Raw genomic sequence first — 27,391 nt, forward strand, 5'->3', positions numbered from 1 at the left:
ATGAATCGATTTTTTTCATGGAACAGATGATTAAAGTTTAATTCTGATAGCACCAATCGACTTCCCGCCTTTTTTTCTATAAAAATCTATGCGTATATCGATTTTGTATATTTTGGCAATAGTACGTTTTGGAATGTCACCCCTCGTATTGGTTTAACGCATTAAAAAAATATTTTTAAGGATATATTATGTAAAAACTAAAAGCTGAGGTAATATCATGTTCCATCTTTTATACATATTCATAATAATTAATAACAATGTGTTTATGTGTCCAAATTAAAGATTAAAACAACGCACAAATGTTGTGGTAGATGAACAATACGTCAACACCCAACGCTAAGTCAATACTTCACCGTACTTACTACTTACTACTTACTATATTATCATCGTGGTAAGTTTAAAATACCATATTGTATGATACAAACACTTTTGAAATAGCGTAGCGAATGCCATATTATATTAAACAAAAATAAAATAACTGGTATATTCAAATGGATTAAGTTGACATAAAAGCACAACAATATTGTGAATGGGTATGGGAATGGGAATATAACTACAGTGCTTACTAAGTAATTACTACTATTTACTATTTGTACAGTTGTAACAATCATTAATTTTAAGTTTTACTATCATAATACTTTTAAGTTCCCAAAAATAATAAATATTATTTTATTTTATGGTTTAGGTATTGCTGTGAACATCGTGGTTTATCTTTAAGTATAGGTATAATGTGTATTAGGTACCTACTGTGTTTGATGGTAAAAGTTGTTGAGTACAGTGCACTAAGAAATGGTTAACTTTGGTTAAAATAAAGTAATCACCTCTCAAATAGTTGTAACAGAACTTAGATATAAATTTGAATTTTGAATAAGTACTTACCAATATAATATTATTTATGACGAGCAATATAATATATTGTTATAATGGCATATTTATAAAAAATTCATTATTTATTCACTATCATATAAATAATTAAATATTAATGTTGTACTTATATGATTACTTCTTCACCACATATTATGACGAAAGACAAGTACCTACATGTATATAATATTACATTATCATATTTTGATATAAAATACTTTACTTATTGGATACTTTTAACACACCATTATTTTATTATGGTTATTAGTAGGCCCCAATCAGGTTTTTAATGATTATACCTAATCAGTGCTAGATATATTGGGGGGAGGGGGGGCATATCTTAAGGTTCCGGGCACTTTTAAGTTCACGAAAAAAGAAAGTCATGAATGTAAAATATGTATAAATTATATATATTTTCAAAAATAATAATAGGTATTACACAGTCATTCATTATTAACACTTTGAACGCCAATTTCAACTCATAGGTGACACTCAGCGACCATAGCCGATGTCAACAGCTGCGGTTAATTTTCGTCAAAAATTATGATTGATAATATATATATTTCAAAAAATAACCATTTTACAATTGTATACCACATATTATCTAAATCATTTAAAAATTAGAGAAACAAAAAGAGACCTGATTTGAAATATTAGAAAAATGGGAAAGGTTAATTTTGAATTTAAGCCCCTCAATTTATTTTCAATAACAGAAAACCAATGGAAGGCAATTTTAACACCTGTCAAATCAAGTTATAAATTTTTGTTTAAGTTTAATCATGGTTGGGAAATTTAAAACATTTTGTTTTTAACTATTGAGTTTATATTATAAAAAGGTCATACCTACTTATTTTTTGAAATGTTCAGGTAGTACTTGAGCAAACATATTGAGCTTTGAGTAAAAAACATAAACAGACACCAAAAACTCATTACTTAGTAGGTATATAAATACATTTGGTTTATTCTATTATAATTACTATCCAGAAAATAATAATCATTAAAACTTGACAATTTGAACAATAATAATTCATTCGTGGCCATTTTATTGTCAGATTTTTTTCAGTGGTACATAATATTATAAAGTATAAACCAAATCTTGTTGGGGAAAATTATAATATGTTAATATATTTTATATTTTTATAAGAATTTTTTTAAATACTTTCAATTTTCCGAGTAATGTGTATTTAATTAGTTCAATATACTATCGACATTTTCTGTACTAAACCATGTGTGTACTCTATAAATATTTTTTGATTCTGTTGCGGGACTACGGGACTATTGAATCATCTATCTTCCGCTCATAGAATTCTAAAATATGTTAAGGGTACTGAGTAATATAGGTAAGTGAGTTATAAAACGTACTCAGTTTTTGGGCACACACTGTATATATGAAAACAATAGTTTTAATACAAATATTTATAATATAAAAATATACTTTTTGATTTGTATCTAAACGTTTTGATTTGTGTTTGCACCCTGCATACCCCGTACGTCCGCACCTACATAAGCAGTAAGTGGGCTGTATTTGTATTAACCCCGGACGCCAAATTTCTTAGATCCAGCACTGATTAAATTATTAATAAATTCTAATAGAGAGAATACTTGGTGCATGTATAATTATTTTGGTTGAATCTAACGATAAATGTCTAGAGTGGTTAGTGGTTATTATTTAAATAATTACTAAAATTCAAGGCTGGGCCATTAACGAATTAAAAAGTTAATTTAATTTAAACTTTTTAACTTAACTAGTTACTTTTGGCTTTTCATTAACTTAACTGTTAACTTACTAAATTTCTTTTTTAATTAACGTGAAATCAACGAATTAATTTTTCATTTTAAGAAATAAATTATGTTAATTTATTTTGTTAAAATGTTATTATATTTCACTATTTCAGTCAGTTTCGTTTTCATGTCAAAAAATAATTACGGTGAATTGATCAAAGTAAAAAATGTATATCATTCGAATTATAATAATATGGAAATAATGTATAAAGTAAACAGTATATTCCAATTTAGTTTTGGGTTGGAAAAAAATTAAGTACGCTAGCGTAGTACAAACAAATTAACTTTTTGTAGTTAACTTATTCACTATCTGTTTGTTAGTCATTCACATAAAAAAGTCAATGATTGATATATTTCAGCAACGTCACACGAACAGGGATAAAAATAGACAGGATAAATTAAATTTACTATTTTTATTTTTATTTGGCTTTATTTTGACAGTGCCCGATGGTTTATTGAAATCTACTGGGGCAGAACAATATGCTCTTTCATATAAGACCATAGAATTAATTACTGCTATAGCAGTACTGACATTTTTTCGACGGTTTTCGTATTACTGCTATAACAGTAATATTTGAAAGTGTCCCCCGACATCAATTTTTGAAATTACTGCTATAGCAGTACTGTCCACCAACGTGTTAACCAAATCCATATCAACAGATTGTAATCTTTTATTACATACATCAAAACGTTCAAGAAGATGGTTAATATATACATAGGGTTTTAAAATTTCATGAAATTTATTTTCTATGAATTTTTCATGAAATATTTCATTTTGATAAAAAATAAAAATAAAATGTTTATTATACCTAAAAGTTAACTTCTAACCGTCAACTTCTAAGTGAATATTTTTAAAAGTTGGTTTATTGTATGAAATAAAGAAAATATGTAACATATTTACATATAATTTATAAGTTTTTTAACAAATCTATAATAGTTATAACAAACTATATGATCTAAATATTAAATAATGAGCCCAGAGCACGTTCACATCACTTAGTCACATATACACACATATTATACGACTTTAGTACACTTTATAATTACTGAAAATATACTATTATTTCATTCATTGTTGGAATTGACTTCAACTCTGTATCAAACCATTATCTTTTGGATCGCTAATATGCAACAATATTTTAAAACTCGAGTAAAAAAATTTTTTATTCTCAAAATAATGCCAGGAATATTTTTTAGCATTATAAAATATAGAATATACAAATATGAAATAATAAATCAAGAAAAATAATATGTTTTTCTTTAATTCTAAGTGTGTTATCAATTTATTGTTTCTAATTATCTATAACCGAACACGTTTAAAAGAAGAAAAAATATTTTTCATTATTTCATTGAAATATTTCAAGAACAGTGAAATTTTCAATTTTGAAATATTTCAAATTTAGAACCCTATATATACATAAAAGCAGTTTCCAAAGACAATTAATGTTGTAAAACACCATTAACTTCACAACGTGTAGCATTTGTGATTTATCATTTTTTAAATTTTTTAAACTTTTAACAGATGCCTTTTAAATATTTCAACAGTATATTGATGCTGAAAAAAATTAATAGTTTTAGGAGTAAGTAAAAAAACATTACTGCATTTTTACAAGAACTAGTAGCATTTGTGCCTACTAAATTAAGAGAGTGACCTGAACAGGGTAAAAATTGCGCAAGTGGACTAACAACTTTAATCTTGGCTTGTAGACCAGAATAAATGTGTTAATCGAAACAATTGACTTCAAGACTTCTGATAAAACTAATCTTGGTTATCTTAAAAATAAAAATGTACTTTATAAAAATAAACAATGTCATGATAAACTTAATGAATATGTATAAAAATAAACAATGCCATGATATACACTTAGTTGAATATGACAATATGTAGCTTAAATAAAAAAACAATATGCAGTTAAGGCAGTTATACAATTTCCGTAATGAATTCAGATTTTTTTAAATTTCAACCTATAAAATAATTTAATAAATAATTTAACAATTATTACTTTGAGCTTTAGCTTTAAACAAATATTAAATTTCTACATTTATCAAAAACAGCCTTGTTCTTTGCTTGCTTTAAATTTTTTGCCTTTCTGTAGGCTGTGCAACTCGGTCTTTTACGACCATCCATGGTGATTGATGACTAAAATCCTAATAACTAACAAGCTAAAGCAATTAGCAATAAGCATTACATGCAGTTTATTCTAAAATCATCTATAATTATGTAATCAAGAGTAATATGTATTCAGTGGCGGCTCGTGGTTTGTACGACGGGACGATCGCACCCCCTACAAAAATTAATTAAATGAAGAAAATTAATTGTATAACATTCTTAATTTTACATTTTTTAAAAATATTGCAAATTTTTAAATAGTAAAATAGTTATAAATGACCTACTATAAAAAATACCTATAAATTACCTACTTTACATTTGTCTATTACATTATCACATTGTCGTGTGAGAACATTTAATTTATTCTTGGTTATTTCTCTGATACCAGGAGCCTATGGGTACGCCGTACGCATGTACACAAGAGCAGTGTTCCGAACAATATTCCTATTACCATTGAGTATAGATAGTAATGGTATTACGCATGTATAAGCGATACGCTGCAATCGTGTGCGTGCGGGTACGTTTAAGCTGCGTTCTTATATACGGATATTGGACGACCGGCATCGTACAAGCAATATTTAGAATTCGAATATTATAATAACTTATAAGCGATGTGCGCAATCGTGTGCGTGCGGATACGTTTATTATTGCTGCGATGTTATATACGGGTTTGGACGACCGGCAGCGTCGTCCATACAGTAAAATATTTATATATTACTATAACGGGGTAATTCGTGGGTCTAGAATGAAAAGGTTCTAAATCGCATTTTTTCAATAGTCACTTTTTAACATAAATGGTTTTAGAATGCAAAGGCGCATCTTTTAAGCTAACATTCAGGATTATACGATCATTATTGATGATTTTTTTAAAAGTAAAAGGTTCTAAATCGCCAAAAATTTAATTATAAACACAATTTAATCAAATTGAAAAAACTCGGTTAATAGAACCATATTATTAACGATACGTTAGTATGAAAAGGTTCTAATTCAATTAAGCACTACCGATAGTACAATAATATTATTATTGTTATTGTACGATAATATTGTGGTACACAATAATATTGATAACATTATAGTCTGTTTTACCCACGGACTAGAGATATATCTTACTAAGGTCTGGTATATCTTAGTCCGTGGTTTTACTTGACGTATCACGGATACAACACGGAGCGACCGACGACCTTTGACAGCAATGTAATAAATATGTTATCAGTGTTAACATTAAACCACGCGGCCAGTAAGCGACATTCTTATCAATTTACGTTTTATTCGCTCATTTTAAGTACAATTTAAGTGTACATTTTATACACTCACTTTTGATACCATGGTCATGGTTAACTCCGAGATAAAGTCAAGTATATCTGCCTTTTTTTTTTAATTTTTTGAATAACAAATCATGAAACACAGTATGCAGCTTTTTTGTGTTATACTGTGTTTTATCAATGTTAACTGATATAATTTTTTTTCAAACCAAATATGAAACACAGTATGTGCATTCTATTTTAAAATAAAACGTCGGCTATATCATTGTGTTATTTATAATATATATTAAAATTTCAATTGCACCTGTGTGGACGCTCTTTTTTATAAGTAAACAGAGTCCCCCTATTTTAATTTTGCCAAGTTCAGCACTGCAGGTATTATATATAAGAGTTATAATTAAATCATATTTTACAGTGTTATTATAATGGCAGACAGGACTTGTACATTGCTGACTCAGCCATATGAAGCTGCCTCAGGTTTTACATGTAATTAAGATTATAGTTATTTATTACATTATATTATTATTAAATTGACATACAAACTCACAGTGGCACCAAAATATAAAAGGTAAATTAAAATAATACTTTTTTTTATTAGCAAAGAATACTCTAAGTATTTTTGAGAATTTATGGGATGAAGATACAGCTGTATACTCTGATTGTGACGATGTGGATAAAGATCTCAATTATATTCCCTTTATTAATTTGGAGACTTCTATTAATCCAATAAATATAGCTGATGGTATGTATACATTTTCTAAATTAATAGAGGTAACTATTGATGATAGTAATAAGTACCCTTTTATAGTCATTATTGAAACACATCACAATACTGGCCAAATTAATCAAGATATTACATTAAGGAAACGTAGGATGTCTAAAAATGAAAAGTATACTCAACAAGTCAAGATGAAAGAAACTCAAAATAAAAAACAAATTGACAAACACCCTATTATTCTAAAGACTTGTGATGGTAAGTGTAAGAAACAATGCCCTCTGTTGAGTAATGAGCATCAAAAAGAAATTTGGAAAAATTTTTGGAGGCTAAATTATACAGACCGCCGGAAATATTTATCAAAATGTGTAACTTTGGTCCCTGTAAAACGAAGAAGAGTTTCAGCTAATGATGATATTAATTTCAAAAAACATAAAAGTCGTTTTTATTCATTGACCCATCCTGAGTTGAAAGTTGAATTAACTATTTGCAAAAAAACATTTTTACAAACACTTGGGTACACAAATGACTCTGTTATAACTGAGTTGGTAGCAGCCGTGGAAAAGGATTCATGTGGGCAGTATATTAAAGAGAATAGAGGTAGATCCAGAGTTGACATTATTGATCGAGAGGTAATTGTTAAACATATTGAGTTGTACCATCCCTGTATAAGTCACTATAGACGACATAATGCACCTAATATTCGTTATCTACCTCGTGAGTTGACTCTAAAGGATATGTTTAAAGATTTTTCATCCAAATATCCAAAATACTGTGACATTGAAACGTATAGAACAACATTGAAAAGACAGAATGTATCACTTAATCAACCTAAAGCCGACGATTGTGAAGACTGTTTAAGTTTTGTAGCTGATCCAGATGATGTAAACCAGGCAACAAATTCAGTTTTAGAACTTCATAAAACTAAAGCTAATAAAGCTAATGCTGAGTACAAAAAAGATTCTCAAGAAGAAGATAATTATGAAACTAGATATTATTCAATGGATCTACAAAAGGTGATACTCTTACCATACTTACCTAATATCAAAGCATCATATTTCACTAGTAGATTAGTAGTATTCAATGAGACTTTTGCTACAATTAAAAAAGGAAGTTCATTCATGAGCTACTGTGTTTTATGGCATGAAGGTATAAATGGCCGAAAAGCCGAAAATATTACTGATTCTATCTTGAAAGTAATTAGCAAAGAAATAGATGTGACCAAATTTGTATTTTGGGCAGACAATTGTACAGCCCAAAATAAAAATTGGACTTTATACACAGCATTAATAACAATAGTGAATCAAACTTTTGGGCCTAATGAAATAATTATCAAATATTTAACCAAAGGCCATACTCATATGAGTGCAGATGGGATACATGGCAACATTGAATCTAAAATAAGAACAATAAAAAACATACTCAGGTGGGTGATCATCATCCCCTACGAATAATTAGCTCTTGCTTAGAACAAGTTGTACTTTAAAATAAAAAAAATTCATAATGTCATAACCAAATTAAATACACAGTATGTGACCTTACTGTGTTTTAGTTTTTTTTTGTTTGAACAGAAATGCAGTAACCAAATTAAAAACACATTAAGATCACTTACTGTGTTTTACTTTTTTTTTAATGGTTCGAAAATGTAGGAAACTAATTATATAACACATTTTTGCACTTAAGTCAAGGACTTAAATGTGCCGAGGAAAAATAATTGATATATTAAATATTCAATACCTCTTTGGTACCTTAAAATAATAATTGCTTACAAATGAACGCCATCTATACGAAATGGAAAGCAACTACGTTAATCTGCTTCTCCTGAACAATTTTGTGAAATGCACATACTGTGTTTTATGATTAGACAGCCGAATTGTACCATGCCAGTAGATCGATTCTGTAAGTCGATATTGTGTTAACGAATTTATTAGATAACGATCACTATCGACATATTCTAAAATGTATCGAATTTAGTTATCGAATAAGTGATTCTGTAAATGACTCTATCGGTAGTTTGCGCTTACAAATTTCGTTACCAACAAGTCGATAGGAAATAATCACCTAATGATCATTTTCCGGGAGATTATAAATGGTATCCAATCACAGCGCGCGGTTTGTAACAACAAATATTTATCATATTCTTATCATAATTCTTTATCACATTATATTACATTTAAATTTTAACTTTAATACGAATTTATATGTAACATAATTCAGACTCCCGTTACTCGTTAGTTCGTCTAATTAATAAAACCTGTATTTGCTATTAGTAAAGATGAAGAGGATAGCCACTCAATCGTAAGTATTTATATTGTGAATAGTTTACTACTTGCGTTTGTATAACATCAAAATGTATTTATTGTTTGTTTAAATTTGAATTATCATAGTGGATCTCAAAATGATGATGATATTAATGTAAAAAAGTCGAGACAAGGGAGAAGAAACGATAAGCAACTCATGTTCATGGTGGACTATATGGTACAACACCCCCAAGTTGCAACTGGTAAATTTTGTACCCTAAATGCTAGAGACAACTTGAGCTGGGTCATGGGATGACTTGGTATCATCATTGAATGATCTACGTAACCCGGGTGTAAAAGAAAAAAATGTAAAATCATGGAAAGAGGTAAATAGACATACATTTTTTTAAATTATACAAAAATATTATTTATTTACCAACTAAAAGTTTGTACAAATGAGATATCATGCATTATTCAGGTGTGAGTAGGGGTCATATATGACATAATAACTAAATTATTACATACCTACATAGTACATATAGTTAAAACTTAATCAACAATGTAACAATTAATATTATACCTGAATATTGGCAGATATTATAGTTATAGATATTTTAGTTGGTGTTTTAGGTTTAGAATATTTAAAATGTTTATGTATGGAAAAAGCAATATATTTAAGGGACATGTTTAAATATTTCATTGCTCATTTTATTTGTTTAGTCTTGGAGAGATTTAAAGACAAAAGTCTCTAAAAAGTCATCCAATCTCAGACATGTCAAAAGTCAAACAGGAAATAAAACCATCGAGCTTCAAGAATTAAATGAGTTAGATAAGAAAGTCATGGGAATAGTTGGTCATGAGTACATTGAGGGGACAGCATGTCCAGAATCGTTTCCAGATGAATTGGTTTGTCACTTGATTTGTTGTTTTTGAATGTTCTTCAATCATCTATTATTTCAAAATTATTACATTTTTTTTTCAGCCCGATTCTATTGAAGAGTTGGCTAGAGGTAATCCTAGTGTTTTAAGTGGAGTACCTACTCCAATTATTACAGAAGCATATGGTTAGTAATTATATACTATATTTATGTACATTCAGTGGCGCAAGTTGGGCAAATTTTAGGGGTTGCAAAAGTTCTCAAAATATCAGATCCATGTCCCCCCCCAATACCACCAACCCTTTTTTACTGATTTTCATACTATATGTGTACCTACCTATGCAACTATATATTTTAAAATAGCATGTCCTTCGGTAAAAAAAAATATAAATTGTATAGTACCAATATGGCAATATAGTATAATAAATATTAACATTCCAAGATTTGAACGACTATCTCTATTTTAATTACATTGAATTACATTTTTTTTTTGTTTCGCGTAACACAACGTGTAAGAAAGTTATTCAAAATTTTGATTACAATTTCTAGAGAACACGTTAATAAAACAAATATTTTTTACTGAGGTCAACCATCTCCGTAGTACTTTATAATAGAAACAGTTATTACATTTTCCAAAAATTGAAAATTGAAGATATTTGTTTTTCGAAAATGTTTAAAAAAATACTATATTCCCAAACATTGAATTTTGATTTTTTTTAAAATTTAAAATAGACTATGGATGTAACTTATTATGATACACAATTTAATTTCCGATGTCTGTAGCCCTATTTACGTATTACCTAACTAAGGGTTACTCAAATGTTGACTATGCAATTTGTATTACTTATAGAATATTGTCAAGATGATGATGAAATATATGACAATATTGAAGTATTAGAAGCTTCCATCATGGAAAATTCCAACGGCTTATTACAAATTACACCTAAACTAACTGAGGCAGCCTTATGTAGTCAGTCTGAAAACCTTATAGGTATACCTATTACAAATGTAAAAAAAAAAAAGTAAGTCATTGAGAATTACTCATATACAATTATTTGTCTAATATTGTATTAATTTAATCTGTTATATTAATAAAGATGTTAAACTTAACACTCAATTCAGTACAGCACGTGAAGTATTCACAAATTTGGCAACCACGAACAGTCAACAAACAGAGGTTAATATTAAGTATAATAATTTTACTAAATAAACTAATTAATTAATTACCCTGAAATGTTTTAGTTGATAACAAGTACCTTGAGTACCATAGCTGAAAGTAATAAAAGAATGGCAGATGCTATGATCAGAATGGCAGAGAATGATGACAGACGAACCCAAATGGAGGAAAAATTATTAGATTTGTTGTCTATCATTTCTTCCAAATTACATTAACCTATACCTAATTATTTACACCTTATACATTTTATTGTTTTACATGAAGTTATCTATTTTATTTTTTGTTTTATATTTGTAAGGAAATACAATTACCTATTTGTTATAAGTACTATAGTAATATTTTTAGGGGAAAAAAGTGATCATATTACACGTTATACATTTTATTGTTTTACATGAAGTTATCTATTTTATTTTTTGTTTTATATTTGTAAGGAAATACAATTACCTATTTGTTATAAGTACCTAACTATTTGTAACATTCTTTACCAAAAATAAGTGATAATACATACATATTAATAATTTTGTTTTTATTATAATAAGCAACATAGTTTATTGTTTGTTTTTTTTTAACATATTTTGTATAAATAGTTTATATAAGTAAAATATTTGTTTAATTGTCACCATCAATATACCCGGGAAACCAATCTTGCATTAATTGTTTTTGAATACGCATTGCTACAGCTCTAGGGCCTCCTCTCATGGCAACATCATTTTGTGGCAAATTTCTTTCATTATAATTGTTGATATTCCTGTTGTCAATATTTTCTTCTTCTATTGGTATACGGTAATGGATACGCATATTGTGGAGAACTGCACAAGCATTTACAATTTTTCCTGCCATAACGGGTGCATACGTTAACACCCGTTGATAGGACAGGCATCTCCATACACTTTTTAACACCCCAAAAAATCGTTCGACAACATTTCTTGCCTTACAATGTTTCAAAGTATATTTTAATTGTCGAGTGCCTTCTCTGTAATGTGGAATTGGAGTCATTAGCCATGGCTCCAATGGATAGCCAGAATCACCTATAGTAAAATAATATAACATAAATTAAGTTACTTTATCAATATTCAATAATTTAGTCTACTTAAAAATGAGAACATTTTTTTGTAAAATTATTACCAATGAGCCAAGTATGGCGTTCACCCTGATTGTAGTGATATTCCATTGCACGACGAATGGGCGATGTGCTCCATACATATGAATCATTTCTAGCTCCTGGATATCTTGGATTGATATTTAAATTTTTAGTTTTGGGCTAACTATCTAATAAATTAATTTGTATAAATTCGTAAATTAATTAAAAAATTTCTATACATACTGCTTGAACATTCAACGAGTGATTTCCATGATGGTTCACATAAGCTTCTTCGTGATCTTTAGGTGTAAGGATATTAATGTAGGTACAATCTATGGCACCAATAGCACCTTCAAATGGTTGTGGTGCATTTTTAAATTCTTCACGTGCTTCGTTTCTATCTGCATTTGTCATTGGAAAGGTTACCCATTGCCTTAAGAGCCTATCATTTATAACATTAGTCACACTATGGAGACATCTACTGACTGATGGCTGACTAATATTTAAATCAAAATGATCACCAGTAGCACGTTGGTAGCTACCTTTCGCATAAAAATAAACTGCCGCTAATGCCTATAAACCAAACAAAATAAACATGAATTTGATTAGCCTTTGTATGTTATTTTATAAAAGGACGTATGAAGGTACCTTTTTAAATTTTAAACTATCCAAATCTAATAGGTAAGAACTGTAAGAATATTATTAACCATAGGTACCTACCTAGGTTTAGTTTTTGTTAAATCAAGAATAATTTTGTAATACTTTAGTCTAGGCATAAAATCCTATTAGGTATTTAAATAAAAAAAAATTACCTGAATTTCTACAGGGATACCCGAGCTTCGCTCTCGTTGAAGGAAAGGTCGAAGAGTATTGGTTAAGTCCATGGATAATTCAGGACTTAGACGAAACACATTCATAAATTCTCTTCTTGGCAGTTCATAAGGATTTTGAGTGTCACGTAAAATCCGTCTTTCCATCCGCCTCTCAACTAGCCTAAGTCTTTCCTCTAACACCTCCAACTCATATCCCAAAAAATACAAAGCCATGTTTTGTTTTACAACTTTTAAATACTATGTTTAAAATAATAATTAAGAAGTCTTTCAGTGTATCACATATTAATCTAAATGTTAAACTAGTTGTCAATTGTCAATGTACAATGTAGGTATAACGTTTAACGATTACAATATAACATTCGATAAGGCTTAACGGCCCTTCTATAAGGTCCGATACGGTATCGAATATTTTCGATAATAATTTGACATTTAACGATTGATTTCGTTATCAATTATTTAGAGAATCGCTCATTTCTGCTATTGTCGATAACGCTCACTATCGATGGCTCAACGAACCGAAATTATTCGATAAGGCCTCTTATCGAGTTACAGAATCGAGCTACAGCGTGCGAATTTTATTGTTTGTACTTTCTGTATGGTTATACTACTCATAACTCATAGCACATAATTTGTTTAAAGAGAAAGACTTATTAGGCTTATTATAATAATGTTCTGAGTTTCAACAACACGTGACACGTTTAAATGGAAAACGTATTAAGAAGAAGTCAGTCTAAAAAGTTATTAGAGTTAACTAAAAGGAAACAATTATTATCCTCAGTTAAATCAGTTTCATCAACAAGTTCTCCTTCGGAACAATATGATTCAGACAAAGACAAAGAGTATTTTCCATTCAAAAAGGTGTCCGTTGAAATCAATAACAAGTTTTTTTGAATTGCATGCAAATTAATTATTATTTTTTTTTAATAATTCAGATCTTTAAAGGAAGATAGTGTCAGATTAAATTATGAAAAAAATCAAATAAACAATTATGTTCATAACTGGTTAGAACTATGTGAACCAAAACCATTAGTGTGTAAAAGGTAAGTACTTTTCAGCATATTTATTATAGTTTTTCAAATTATAAATAATATGAGACCTTTGCAAATTATTGTTTAGAAAAATATATTAAATTGGTTCCCTTATACCTAGCCCAAAAATATATGTTCATATATAATTAGGAATTTCGAGATTAAGGCTATTTTTTTGTTGGAGATGCTTTTAATTCAAACTGCATTTTAAGGTAACGTGTATTATTATAATTATTTTAATCAAACATTGTATTAATTGTTATAACCTGTAGCAAATATTGGTATATTTTGTCATAATTTTAACAGCAGTATAAATTTCAACATTTCTATTACAAACATCAATTTTTTGGCTTCTATTAATTTTTATATAATTAAATTATGCTTAAAAATTGTTTTGTTTTTGTATTCCTGGTTTACTTCAAGACTCTAGAGATTCTCAAAATTATATTTAAAATATAAATGAATTAAAAGATTGGATGGGCTCTTAAAGTGAATCTCCTCAGAAAGTACATACTCACATATCTTATGGTTTAATTGGTGAACATTCAACAAACATGTCAAGGTAATGTTACACTACAAATTACAATAATAATTTATTTTAATCAAACATAGTTCCAACTTAAGCAAAATAATTCTACCTGTGTCTAGCTATAATTTTTGCTGTAAAATCATGTATTTTGTGTTTTTTGTTATGTTTTTTATGAGTAGTATACTTCAATATGATAATGAGATTATGAGATACACAAAATAAAAATATTTCATAATATTAGTATCGGATAAATATATAATTATTGAAAGCCTGCATGTATTAATAACAAAATAATAACGGAGTAGAAACTAAAAATACCTTAATTTTTCTAGAGATTCTCAAAATTATATTTAAAATATAAATGAATTAAAAGATTGGATGGGCTCTTAAAGTGAATCTCCTCAGAAAGTACATACTCACATATCTTATGGTTTAATTGGTGAACATTCAACAAACATGTCAAGGTAATGTTACACTACAAATTACAATAATAATTTATTTTAATCAAACATAGTTCCAACTTAAGCAAAATAATTCTACCTGTGCCTAGCTATAATTTTTGCTGTAAAATCATGTATTTTGTGTTTTTTGTTATGTTTTTTATGAGTAGTATACTTCAATATGATAATGAGATTATGAGATACACAAAATAAAAATATTTCATAATATTAGTATCGGATAAATATATAATTATTGAAAGCCTGCATGTATTAATAACAAAATAATAACGGAGTAGAAACTAAAAATACCTTAATTTTTTATATTCATACATTAAATGTATTAAATATATTATATTAATTTTCACCTCGATTTTCACTGAATAATTTACTATTGAATATTTTTTACTATTATATTAATTTTTATATTAACCTTATGAGATGTAGACTAAACTTTTTGTACAGAGTGCATGCTATACCTAAGAATACCCAAATTACATTTAAAAATTTATGTCTTAAAGTAATTATAATATAAGATGGTAAATACATCAAAATGTAATTTATTAACTTAATTAAAATTATTTGTCATGTTGTAGATTAGTTGAATACTCATTTTCTGAAGAATCACCATCAGAAAAGTCACCTATCAAAATGGATAAAAAGTTGACCAGAAAAAACAAAGAAACCCCAAAAATTGGAAACAATCAATCAATAAAGATTTGACTGAAAAAGGACTTGAACATGTATCTAAAACAGGCAAAATAATTCCAGCTAAAATTGTAAACTTTCTAAGGTTATGTAATAGTTGTGCATATAATTGTTTAGTTAATTTTGATCGAGATGAAATAATAAGTATTCACGATTTATACTATAGTCTCAGCAGAAAAGATAAACTTGGATTTATACTTAACTATACATCCTTAATTACTTCAAAAAGTAAAAAAAAATCAGAGGACAAAATTTTACCGATATAATTTCTACAAAACCGATACATTATTGATTAGTCTGCAAAAAATTTTTCTTAAACACATTATGTATTAGCCAAAAGGTTATTTATAATTGTCATTCATCAATGAACCCACTATCACTAACTCCACCTGATGAAAAGCGAGGCAAGAATACAACTAGTCATATTAAAGCAGAGGACAAACAATATGCCATAGACCAAATATCTAGTTTCCCTACTGTTGAATCACTTTATTGCCGACATGATACAAAAAAGCAATATTTAGATTCTGAGTTGAACATATCGAAAATGTACAATCTATATACAAATAATTGCCTTATGGATGAGACTCTAGAACGCCAGTAAAAGCTCACATGTATAGATCATTATTTAATTGTAATTTCAACTATGGATTTTTCCATCCTAAAAATGATTTATGTGCTACATGTGAGGAATTTAAAGTATCAAGTAATAAACAATGTCAGTATGAAGAACATATACTTAAAAAAGATTCTATGAGATTGGAAAGAGATGAAGACAAAAATAGATGTAATCAAGAAAATGTAGTTGTTTGTTTTGACTTGCAAAATGTAATCACACTTCCAAAACCAAATGTTGGCCCAGCGTTTTATAAAAGAAAATTAAATGATTATAACCTTACAGCCCATTTGTCTACTTCCAATACTATATATTGTGCTATTTGGAATGAAACAATTGTTGGTAGATCGGGTAATGACCTTGCAAGTGCGTTTATTAACATATTACAACATATTGTTGATAATAATTTGGATATACTAAACATTGTAACGTGGTATGATAGCTGTGTGCCACAAAATAGAAATAAAATAATGTCAACGGCTATAATTGGGTTTATGTTGGAAAAATCCCAGAATAAAATCTGTTACAATGAAGTATTCAGTTCCAGGCCACTCGTGCATCCAAGAAGTGGATAATGCACATTCACAGATAGAGAAACATATCAAAAAAATTGATATTTGGTCACCATTGTCATATTTTGTGAGATCTTTGATGAAAGTTAACACTAAAAAACCCTTTATTGTCTTACAGATGTCTCTTAATAAGTTTAAAGACTATAATAAGGTATCAAAACTTTATAACTTTAGCCAAATACCATTTTTTAAAATTTGTTATTTGCGCTTTAATCAAGATTTACTTTCTGAAATTCTGTTTAAAACAGATTTTGGGTACAATGATCCAAAAAGCATGTCTATAGTTCCACATTCAATTGTTTTTGAAGAAAATGTATTTATCAATCCTCCTGAAGCAGGTGAAAGCTTAAATAAACGAGTAACACAAGAAAAAATTTCAGATGTTGAATCATTATACAAGTTTATGTCCGATATCGATAAATTGTGCTATACTACAATATTTTCAAAATTCAAACTTTGAAAGATGCTTTATATACAATTTTAGCCATTCACACAAAAATGCATCTTTTTTTTTTAGGTTCAAAACATTTACTAGTAACTGAGTGAATAATAATTAAAAATATGAATAAGTACTTAATTTTAAAGGATTGATTATTGTTTGTGATTTCATTTTTTTAAATTAATAATATTGACTGAAAATGTTTTCAAAAAAATTAAATACCAGCAATAAATAATAATACTAATACAAGCAAACAATAACTTACTTCAATGACTGGCTCGTACAATTGTAATACAATAACCTTACATCAATACATTTTAACAATTTGAGTACAAAAAGTTGTATTCGAATTATGCCTGAATTTATTAATCAATACCATTTTTATACTGTCTAGTGTTATGTATTGTATTAAATAATTAATTGGAGTCCACTCATTCAAAATATTTTTTTATAACAGACTGCATTTTTATTATCTTTTGTTTGTTTAATTGTTTGTGTAAGACTATATTTATGTGACGTATAGGTTAGGTTAGTGCCTATTCGCATACTCTGTATTATGAACATTTATGTAAATACATTGAAATATGCTAAAGCAATTAACATTCTAGCTTTATTCAGAACTAGTAAGAACCTTCCAGTATACTCTGAGTTGTTTTTAAAATTATCTAATAGTTACAAATTTAGGTAGGTACATAAACTTAGCAGTGAAATAATCAATTAAATTAAAATATTAGATAAAACTCAGTACCACAGATATCAACTAACGCAAGTCTATTTTTTGAAATTTTGATATAATTATATAACCAGAATATGCTTTTTATTATTTTTTTAAAGGTATTAAAACGTAAGTCCTAAATACAATAAATGCATAGATAGCAAGAAGTATACTAACTTAAGTCCTTAACTATGATAGGAGTATAGAAACGTATGTCCAGCGTTTACATAAGAAAAGTAATTCAAAATAATATTTTTAAAGTATACAACTGTAAGTCCATTGCAACAAATATTTTTGTTTTGTCTCTCCTGTAAAATTTACTTTTTTTGACTTGCGTTACTTGACTTCTGTGGTACAGAACTTAAGATCAAAATTTACTACATTTTCTCTCCAGACTTACTTATATAAGTAAATAATACAATCATTACAATCTATAAAATAGTATAAATTAATAAATATTATACTAAACAGTACCGAATAATTATTAATTGCATTTATTTTATGCATACCTATTCAACAGAATTTTAGAATTGAGATAAATACGATTTCGATGTATCATAATTATTATTACATTGTTTTGTGTTGGTAGTAATGAGAAAGCATTATTCTGAAAAGGATTCAGTTAACAAAAATACAAATAACAATTAAGTATAAAAAAGGTCTAATTAAATATATTTTTTTTATTTTAGGATGAAAAGGTTCTAATATTGTAGAACCTTTTCATACTAAACAATTTATAATTTGTATTTTATTAATTGAATTACCAACCAATACAGCAAATTATTATTATAATGATGTGAATTAAACTACACAAGTTGCTACATGCCTTAGAACTTTAATTTAAACAAAATGTTGATCAAGGAGTAAAATATTTTAACTCAAACCTTAAAATTGCTCTCCTGGACAATTTCATAAAAACGATTTAGAACCTTTTCATTCTAGACCCATGAATTTATTTTTAAAATTAACAGCGTTGTCGGTTGCTAATTGCTATTATTATTATTTTAATTTCCATTTTCTACTGCGACCTACGACCATATAAAAAGTAATATGCATGACAAAATAGATCCATTTATGTATATTTTCGTATATTTAAATAATTTGTTGTACCTATGGCTACCGCTATTATAGTCGCACCCCAACCACCAGCACCCACGAGCCGCCACTGAATTATATTTTGTATTTAAACTTACTGGGTACCTATGTTTTGTAAATAGCTACAACACAGCAGCACGCGAGTAGGTAAGTACCATAAAAACTACAAAAATGAGTTTTTAGGTCCGTTACACTTTTCCATACGGTGTGTCTTCTTCGTAGCTCGTCAAACGAGCCTCGGTCGTGGAGATGTCGCGAGACGTGAACGGCGGTGTTACTTGGTAGTGAATCGAAAGAAGAGCGGTGTGCTTTCGTAGCTCGTCTAAGTCGAAGCCTCGGACCTCGGTCGCGGAGATATCACTTGACGTGAACGGCGGAGTCAAGATGGCGGACGTTACGCGATAGTAGCGCAAAGCAGTGTTACTCGGTAGAGAGTCGAAAAAAGAGCGTCTGCCGAACGTGCGACGAAGCCCGAACACGACGCGCCGCGAACATGACAAAATATTTTGTCATGGCCGCGCATAGTACGTCCCCTTACGATAACCTCCTATCTCGCCGTTTTGATTGTTCGTCGCATAGCAACCATTGTGTATTTATTTAACTTTGATTTATTTCGTCGTCTATTCGCGACACCGTTCAATAAACGTTATGCTTAAACTGAACACAGCGTTTGTTTTGTTTAAGTTATTTTCCCCGTGTCAAACACAAGTTTATAGTTGGTGGTGCCCGTGTTATCACATAGCATACACGCACCCCCACAACACGTTGACTAATATTATACATTTTATGAAAAAAAAAATACATTCGACAAAACTGCTGCCCCTAAGACTGTTTAAAAATTTGACACTGGGGACATTTGCCCCTTTCCCCCCCTCTCCCCTTCCTAAATGCGCCACTGATCTATTTGTACACCAAACGTGTCGCCCAGAATAATACGGCCAAATAAGAATAATTCAGATCAAATATTTGGAGGGAAATGTAGCATCAGGTACGATTTAAGTGTCCAGTAGGTATATAATCACAAAATAACTGTATTTGTTTGTCATTTGGATTTGGTTGTATGGTCATTAAATCTTCTACAAAACATTCGTTAACTTCTTTAGGTCTTAGAAATGGCAAACCAAAAAAATATTTTTATTAGTACCACCTAACTAATGTCATTCATTTATAGCAATTAGCAGCATGCGTTTCTATTAAGTTTATTGGTATTTTAGGATGAACAGATAAGCGCATTCCTTATATGATCTGACACACAAGCTATCACTATCATTATTATTTGTTTGTAATTTTTGTTTTTTCTATCGGTACATAGAATTAATTGGTGATCGGGCGGTGTACTGCTATAATAAGCACCTATCTGGGGCCGAACAGGTTACGTGAGTTTATAGCCGGGACCCAACTTACCTACTATTTTACTTTCTTGATTTTTAATCAAGTAAGTATGGTAATTGAAGTAAAAAAAAGTCTCAATTTTGAAAACTTCAAGAATATGTGTTAAATAGGAAAATAATAAAAATTTAACTCAGTAATAATGAGTAGGTAGGTGGTAATTTAGCTAGCTTTAATATAAAATATTAATGAAAGAGATTTGATATCACATCCAAGCGGTATAACCATTTGAATCCATAAAAACGTCAGCGTGAACAGTCCCAAAATGTCTTATTGTTGTTTTGTTTTATTACAAAATGTTCTTACAAAATAGATTTCAATGTAAATTTTAAGGCTTAAGTGTGAGGCCGAGGTGCCTGGACAAATGCCCTGTATAAAAAGCATAAATATCTATAAGATATTATTTATTTGTTTAAGGAAATCATTAATCAGATAATAATGTTGTGTAATTATTAGAAATTTATATTCTTGAGTTTGATTAAAGAAAACTCAAGAAAGATAATTCAATTGATACATCAATTTGTTTATGACTCTAGATTAGAAAAGCTCAACTACTCAAGCATAGACGAAAATGGGGTGGGGCTTGCCCCCCCCACCATTTCAATCACTATTTACACCTATGTGCTCAAGTGTGGTGGTGTATGTGATTTATGTATTTTGTTCATTCTTATAGCTTAAAGATAATTAGGATTCAGAAGATATTTTAAATTTGATAATTGGTATTGAAAATTTGTTAAAATAATAGTTCAATCTTGATTCTTCAAGTATTGTCTAAATTTTTTATGGTAAATTATCTGTTATAATTTAATTTGTGGCTGAAATTAAGATACTTAAACATTTTTCATCAAGATAAAGAGTAATCAAAATTTAAATTGTATACAAATAATTTTAAATTATTAAGTGTTTTTAAATTATATTTTTGTTTAAATATAATATAAATGTTTATAATACAATATTATGTTTGTCATATAATATAGTTGAATATTATTGTAGCATTTAAGTCAATGTTGAAAACCGTAGAACGGTGTAAATAGGTAAATAAAATAACCGCTCAGTATCTAAAACGGTATATTCTGTATTACTAGCGTCTCATACCTCAATATAATATTATATTATCAAAACTTGTACTTAAGTACTATAAAGTATAAATACCGATTTTAATTTTGGTTCAAATAACTAACATTTTTCAAAAATGTTATAGTAAATTACACTTGTATATATTTTGGGTCAATTTTGTGCAATTTTGGTTTTATAAACCACATCTTGTATGATAATTCTTAATAGTTTGGTTACTCATTTGAACACATTACCTGTTAGATATACATCAAGGATTTGTTAATAATTCTGTTACCATAGAAAGTGACTTAAAATGTATTGACTTTAATTAAAACAACCAACAATTTAAAAGATATTACAATTTAATATTGATCTTATAAATTATGCAGGAAATGATTGCTAATATTAATAATTATTAATATGTTCATTTACATTATAAAAAAAAAAAAACTATTATTTTGCCTACATAATATAATACTTAAACTGGAAACATTGTCTTTTACAGTTGAAATGTAAATAATTCAAATATAATTTTAGTTTGCTTCAAAATTAAAATCAACCAATCACTACTTAAAAAGTATTACATTAAAACATATAAATCAATAGCTAGTAAATAATAAAAATGATTAAATACTGTCCGAAAAATCGGAATTGAATGTTTCTTGAGCACATAACAGTTTATGTTGATTTAAAAAGTAATCATTGGGTAGTAAAATCGAAATCTTAAAGTTGTAGACACTTGCTCACTTTCATTTTGTAGTTTTTAATTAACTTCAACCTAAAATAAAACAAAATACCATTTATTTATTTTAAATGCTTTTAATTAATTTTGATGTCAGTTCAATTACAATAGTATTATAATAAAGTATTCTAAACAAAGACATTACAATTACTACTGTATATAGAAAAAGTATAAGAAATACAGTGGTAATTTTTATATTTTACCTAATTAAATTATATTATAATTATTTATTTAAAAAAAAATAAAAATAGTGAAAGAGAGAGGGGGGGGGGGGGGTATGAGTTAGCAATGGACATACAGCATACTATAAGTTTATTCAGAATAATATTTTAGGAAATTTAGTTTGATGTCTGCCAGGGTTGATAAATATGAAGTTTTTTTTTAATAAACAAAAAAACAGTTTTTTATGTTTTAATCACTTGTTGTGTTGTTTAATATTAATTAAAACTCGTATATACTGATATCTCTAGAAAAAATGTGTCTAAGGAAATATTGGCTGTATGTGAACTGCGGCAAAAAAAAAATTTTACATTATACAATCTGTGACAAAACCAATAAGATACTGCGGCAACCTATTTTATATACCTTCTATATACTTATACTATATTATAGTACCTAAATCATATATACCTACCCAGTGTACCTATGTACGTTTATCATTTAATTAATTATGTGATGTTGCATCTTGCGTAGAAATTGGTAAGGTAAATCCAAATGTATTTTTAAATTTTAATTATATTTCCATGTCTCACAAATTTAAAATGCTTATGTTCTATGGAAAAAGTTTTTATGGACGGAACATTCCAGTTCTGTACTAAATTTTTTACCAGTTTTTTGTACTGCATGGTTTTAAAAATGGTATATATACGCCTCTGGTATATGCATTGCTTCCCAATAAACGTACATCGACTTATGAATATGTATTTAAAAAGTTACGTGATGCATGTTTGACCGAAGGACTTGTACTTAACCCAAATATGTTCGTAATTGATTTTGAAATTGGAATACACGAAGCGGTCCGCAGTATATGGCCAACCAGTATTATTCGTGGTTGTAATTTTCAACTTGGCCAAGCGTGGTTTAGAAAATTACAAAATATGGGTCTATCTAAACTTTATATTAAAAGAGACACAGATGAAGGAAAATTTTTAAATTATATTTTTGGTTTTCCGTTCCTTGAACCTGATGAAGTCGAAGATTCGTTTGTTTTTGATTTAATTGCAGATATACCATCTAATAATCAAATAGTACGATTTTGTGATTATTTAACAGAAACTTATATGCAAGACATATTCCCTCCTTCTTTATGGGCATCGAAATCAGAAGTTATAACAAATAATGTATGTGAATCTTTCCATTCAAAATTTAAATTTAATTTAATTAAAATTTAAATCATCATCATCATCCATCACTATATAAATTTATAGATGCTCTACAGGATATTCAAGTTGACACATATATAAAAATTAAAAGTGCAAAAGAAGGGGTAATACAAAAAAGAAATAAAGCAACAACGCAAAAATACAAATTTATAAACAAACAGCGGAAAATGAAAGAAGATGGACGAATTTCAAGATATGAATTTTTGAAAAAAGTATGTTTTAAGAATAAACGACAAAATGCTAATTAGGTACCTATTGTATTATTATTTTATTTTTTAAAATTTTTTTTTGATTTTACGATACTTTTATGATCTTATAAAATAATTTTTAGTAATAATAATATTTTTCAATTTTTAAAATTGGTTTTTTTTATTTTTATGCCTAATACTTTATGAGTTTCTAGAGACTTCTATGGAGTAAACTATTATAGGTAATGTTCATGTTACAAGATAGCGTATTATACCTAATTAAACGATAAACGTATAATATATAGGTTATCGTATCGATATGTATTATATAGGTAGTATATATAAAAGGTATATAAAATAAGTTGCCGCAGTTTGTATAATGTATCTTATTGGTTTTGTCGCAGATTGTATAATGTAAAATTTTTTTTTGCCGGAGTTTACATATCAACTTTTAGAAAAGGATAATTTTGCCGCAGTTTACCATCTCCCGAAATATTAACCATAGCTAAAAAATACATTCAACCGTTGCCTCATCTGCAGGAATTGAAAGAATTTTTTCATCTTTTGGAATTGTCCATTCTACATTAAGAAATAGACTAGGTGTGGAAAAATCCTCAAAATTAGTTTCTGTTTTTAAATCATTAAATCCAAAACAATAATTGCCATTTTATTATTTTAACTTTAAAAACTAACAAGTTTATTACAATATTACCTAAGACTATTTGGAAATGTTATACTTTAAAGTTTAAGTACTAAACTATTTAATTTAAATATGTTTAACTTATTATTTTTAACAGGGTTAAGACTGATGTTTTTTTCTATTGTTATTTTTATAAATTTAAAATGAATTTGTTGTTTTAACTATTTAAACTTTAAAGTCTTAGTCTGGTCAGAGAAAATCCAACAAGACTATTTTGTTTTATTATATAATTATTCTTTTGTTATTACATCATTAACTAACTCCGAAACAATAGGTATTTAAAATATTTTTTTTTAACAATGAACTGATTTAATATATCATGACACATTGACATAATGTTCAACGTTTAAGGTTTAACTATTTATCTGCCATACCATTCATTTATAAAATCAATTCCTTTGATGATAAAATTAAAAATAAATTTTACAAGTTTTATTCATTAAAAAAATGTTTTGAACAAATGATTTTTTTGCTGTTTAAAACAAAAAACAATTTGTTTTTTTAGTAGTTTAAATCACGTTTTAAACATTTGTTTTAACGTGTCAACCCTGGTGTCTGTCTCCTGTCTGCTAACGAAGCATTTAACTATAATTATACTATTTATAGAATGTACAAACAATAAAAAATCATAATAACTTAATAAATAATAATATATTATGATACATAGCCGATTCATAGTACAAATGAGTGGTACGTGGAGAAAAGTTGTAAGAATCTCTGATCTGAATAATTGTTATGTTAAAATGCATTTTTTTAAAAAAAATCATCTAGATTCTATAACATTAAACTTACTTTTTTATAAAATGATCCTGTTCCTGATTGTTAAGTTTTCCTTTCAATTTCTTAAGTGATATCATACATAATCCCATCAATGATTTAAAACACTGTCTGCGTGTAGTGTCAAGTGTAGGATTATCCCATTTTGGAATGGAGCTAACATGTTTCAATGCCATAACAACATAGTCTATAATAATCAGCCAATGATTGTTATCAGCCAAGTGCCTTCCATGATCAACTACAAAACGCTGGGGAAAAAGATTAAAATAATAACATTGCAATGTCTAAATGTTATACCAGTAGTAATTTACTAATTTACTTTAAACGCCAATATATGTTCCATGTAGAAGGAGTTTGGAGATTTTCTTGAACTGTGTTTTGATATTGACTTGTAAATATTATTTACTAAATAAGTCAGATGCTTGTCAATATATTTTAAACTATGCGGTAAAATATAATCATCCTAATAAATTGAACAATTGTTAGTGAAAAAAAAAAAAAAAAAGTGTGTAAATACTCTACTTTTTCTAATCCGTCTACACTAAGAGGCGGGTCACTGACAACATGATGTAAAGTTATTACATTTGATGCTGGTTGTACTCGAGGAAGTTCATTTATTGGACTTATGCACAACTTCTTCTTAAGATTGGATGGGCTCTAAACAAAGAAAATATTAAAACTAATTCACATTAAATAATAATAGAATGCAGTATTACGGTAGTGTCTTTCTCTGGATCATCAAATAGTAATCTTTTACGAGTTGTACTTGGAAAAATGGCTGAACTTTTATTTGAATTACAACCCTCCAATTCTGTCAGTAAATCCTGTTTGCATTAGAAAATACATTAATGCAAATTTATATAAAACCAATCATATATCATTATAGTTTTTTTTTTATGAATGAAGCATAATATAAATTAATTGATCAAATAAAAATAATATCTTTAACTAAAATTGACACTTTTGTCACTTCATTAAATTAAAGTATTAAACAATTTAATAGTTAGACATTTTAATGCTGAAATATGTGGAACTAGCTTAAAAAAAATAAGAATAAATACCATAATATTAACATATTTTAAATATTAAATCTAGTATAAACAAAATAATGATTTAAATATTATAATATTATGCAATAATAAGAATGTTATATAATAAATACCTGTATTTGCTCATCGATATCAGAACTGCACATGCATTCTGTAATAATCTCACGTTTTTCTGTTGACAATTCTTCTGGACTATTATTTGGTGTCGGAAAGTTATTTACAACTGAGCTTACGGTATTGGTAAAGTGATCAATTCGGCTGGTACCTAAAATGTATTTTGAAAAATTAAATATTGACATGACATTTTTTTCATAATACCATACTTTGTTGAGACAATGTTAATTTTCCAAGTAGTTGTGCACATGTATTCCTCGAAAATGTTTTACCTGGACTGGGAGATTCCATTTTCAACTAGATCCCACTCAATACTATTTCTATAAAAAAAATACAATGCTTTTTATGATTCTTTTTATTTTGTATAGTTTTAAACATAAAACAATCAACAATAACATTTGTAATACAATTGATAAAAATTAAATTAAATATCACTCATATGAATGAAAAATTATTTGAAATTCCGATGTAAGTACTATAATATCAAATATAATAACAACTAATATTAACCACCATTCTTGACAAAGCCATACATTGTTATTAAAGAAATATATTTAAATATTATATATTAATATTAAATGTAAAACTAATACATTTTTTAGTTATAACTTCTAAGTACTAATTTATACATACAACTTGTATAATGAGTAACTGGATAAGTGGGTAGGTATATATTCAAAATGTATTTTTATATTTTTACCAATTAGGTATATAAGTATATTAAATCAGTATTTATTATAATTAAATACTATTAAACCATAGATATTATATTATTGTAGAAGATGCTGGTTTAGTGTAAGAATTGTAAATTTAAATATAAAACACTGTGCTTAACATTATAAAGTTCTGGTAATTAGAGAATAGCAAGTATGATATTTTTAATTTGTTATTGAAGTGTATTTTAATATTCTTT

The 27,391-nt window shown here is 27.8% G+C and overlaps 3 protein-coding genes and 2 pseudogenes across 3 annotated transcripts in view; 2 read left to right on the top strand and 3 right to left on the bottom strand.

The window, feature by feature from the left end:
- The window catches only part of LOC132952877 (pre-mRNA-processing factor 39-like), a 46,743-nt gene extending 27,331 nt beyond the window's left edge, over nucleotides 1–19,412 (bottom strand). The window contains exon 1 of the mRNA XM_061025363.1: nucleotides 19,187–19,412. The gene's annotated coding sequence lies outside the window, so the exon portion shown is untranslated. The remainder of the gene's footprint in view (nucleotides 1–19,186) is intronic.
- LOC132952892 (uncharacterized) lies at nucleotides 6,440–8,187 on the top strand. The gene is made up of 3 exons (XM_061025386.1): nucleotides 6,440–6,504; nucleotides 6,617–6,760; nucleotides 6,827–8,187. The coding sequence occupies exons 1-3, from the start codon at nucleotides 6,444–6,446 to the stop codon at nucleotides 8,185–8,187; spliced, it is 1,566 nt and encodes a 521-aa protein (XP_060881369.1). The 5' UTR covers nucleotides 6,440–6,443.
- On the top strand, nucleotides 8,945–11,243 carry LOC132952897 (uncharacterized; annotated as a pseudogene).
- LOC132935738 (putative nuclease HARBI1) lies at nucleotides 11,564–14,395 on the bottom strand (annotated as a pseudogene).
- Nucleotides 19,413–22,068: 2,656 nt separating the features above from the next.
- LOC132941617 (uncharacterized) lies at nucleotides 22,069–26,609 on the bottom strand. The gene is made up of 6 exons (XM_061009758.1): nucleotides 26,478–26,609; nucleotides 26,032–26,139; nucleotides 25,838–25,972; nucleotides 25,635–25,778; nucleotides 25,331–25,563; nucleotides 22,069–22,304 (listed from the first exon to the last, which is right to left on the bottom strand). The coding sequence occupies exons 1-6, from the start codon at nucleotides 26,508–26,510 to the stop codon at nucleotides 22,250–22,252; spliced, it is 708 nt and encodes a 235-aa protein (XP_060865741.1). The 5' UTR covers nucleotides 26,511–26,609; the 3' UTR covers nucleotides 22,069–22,249.
- Nucleotides 26,610–27,391: the final 782 nt, after the last annotated feature.

The sequence above is a fragment of the Metopolophium dirhodum genome, chromosome 1 (assembly GCF_019925205.1).
Source record: "Metopolophium dirhodum isolate CAU chromosome 1, ASM1992520v1, whole genome shotgun sequence".
NCBI lineage: Eukaryota > Metazoa > Arthropoda > Insecta > Hemiptera > Aphididae > Metopolophium > Metopolophium dirhodum.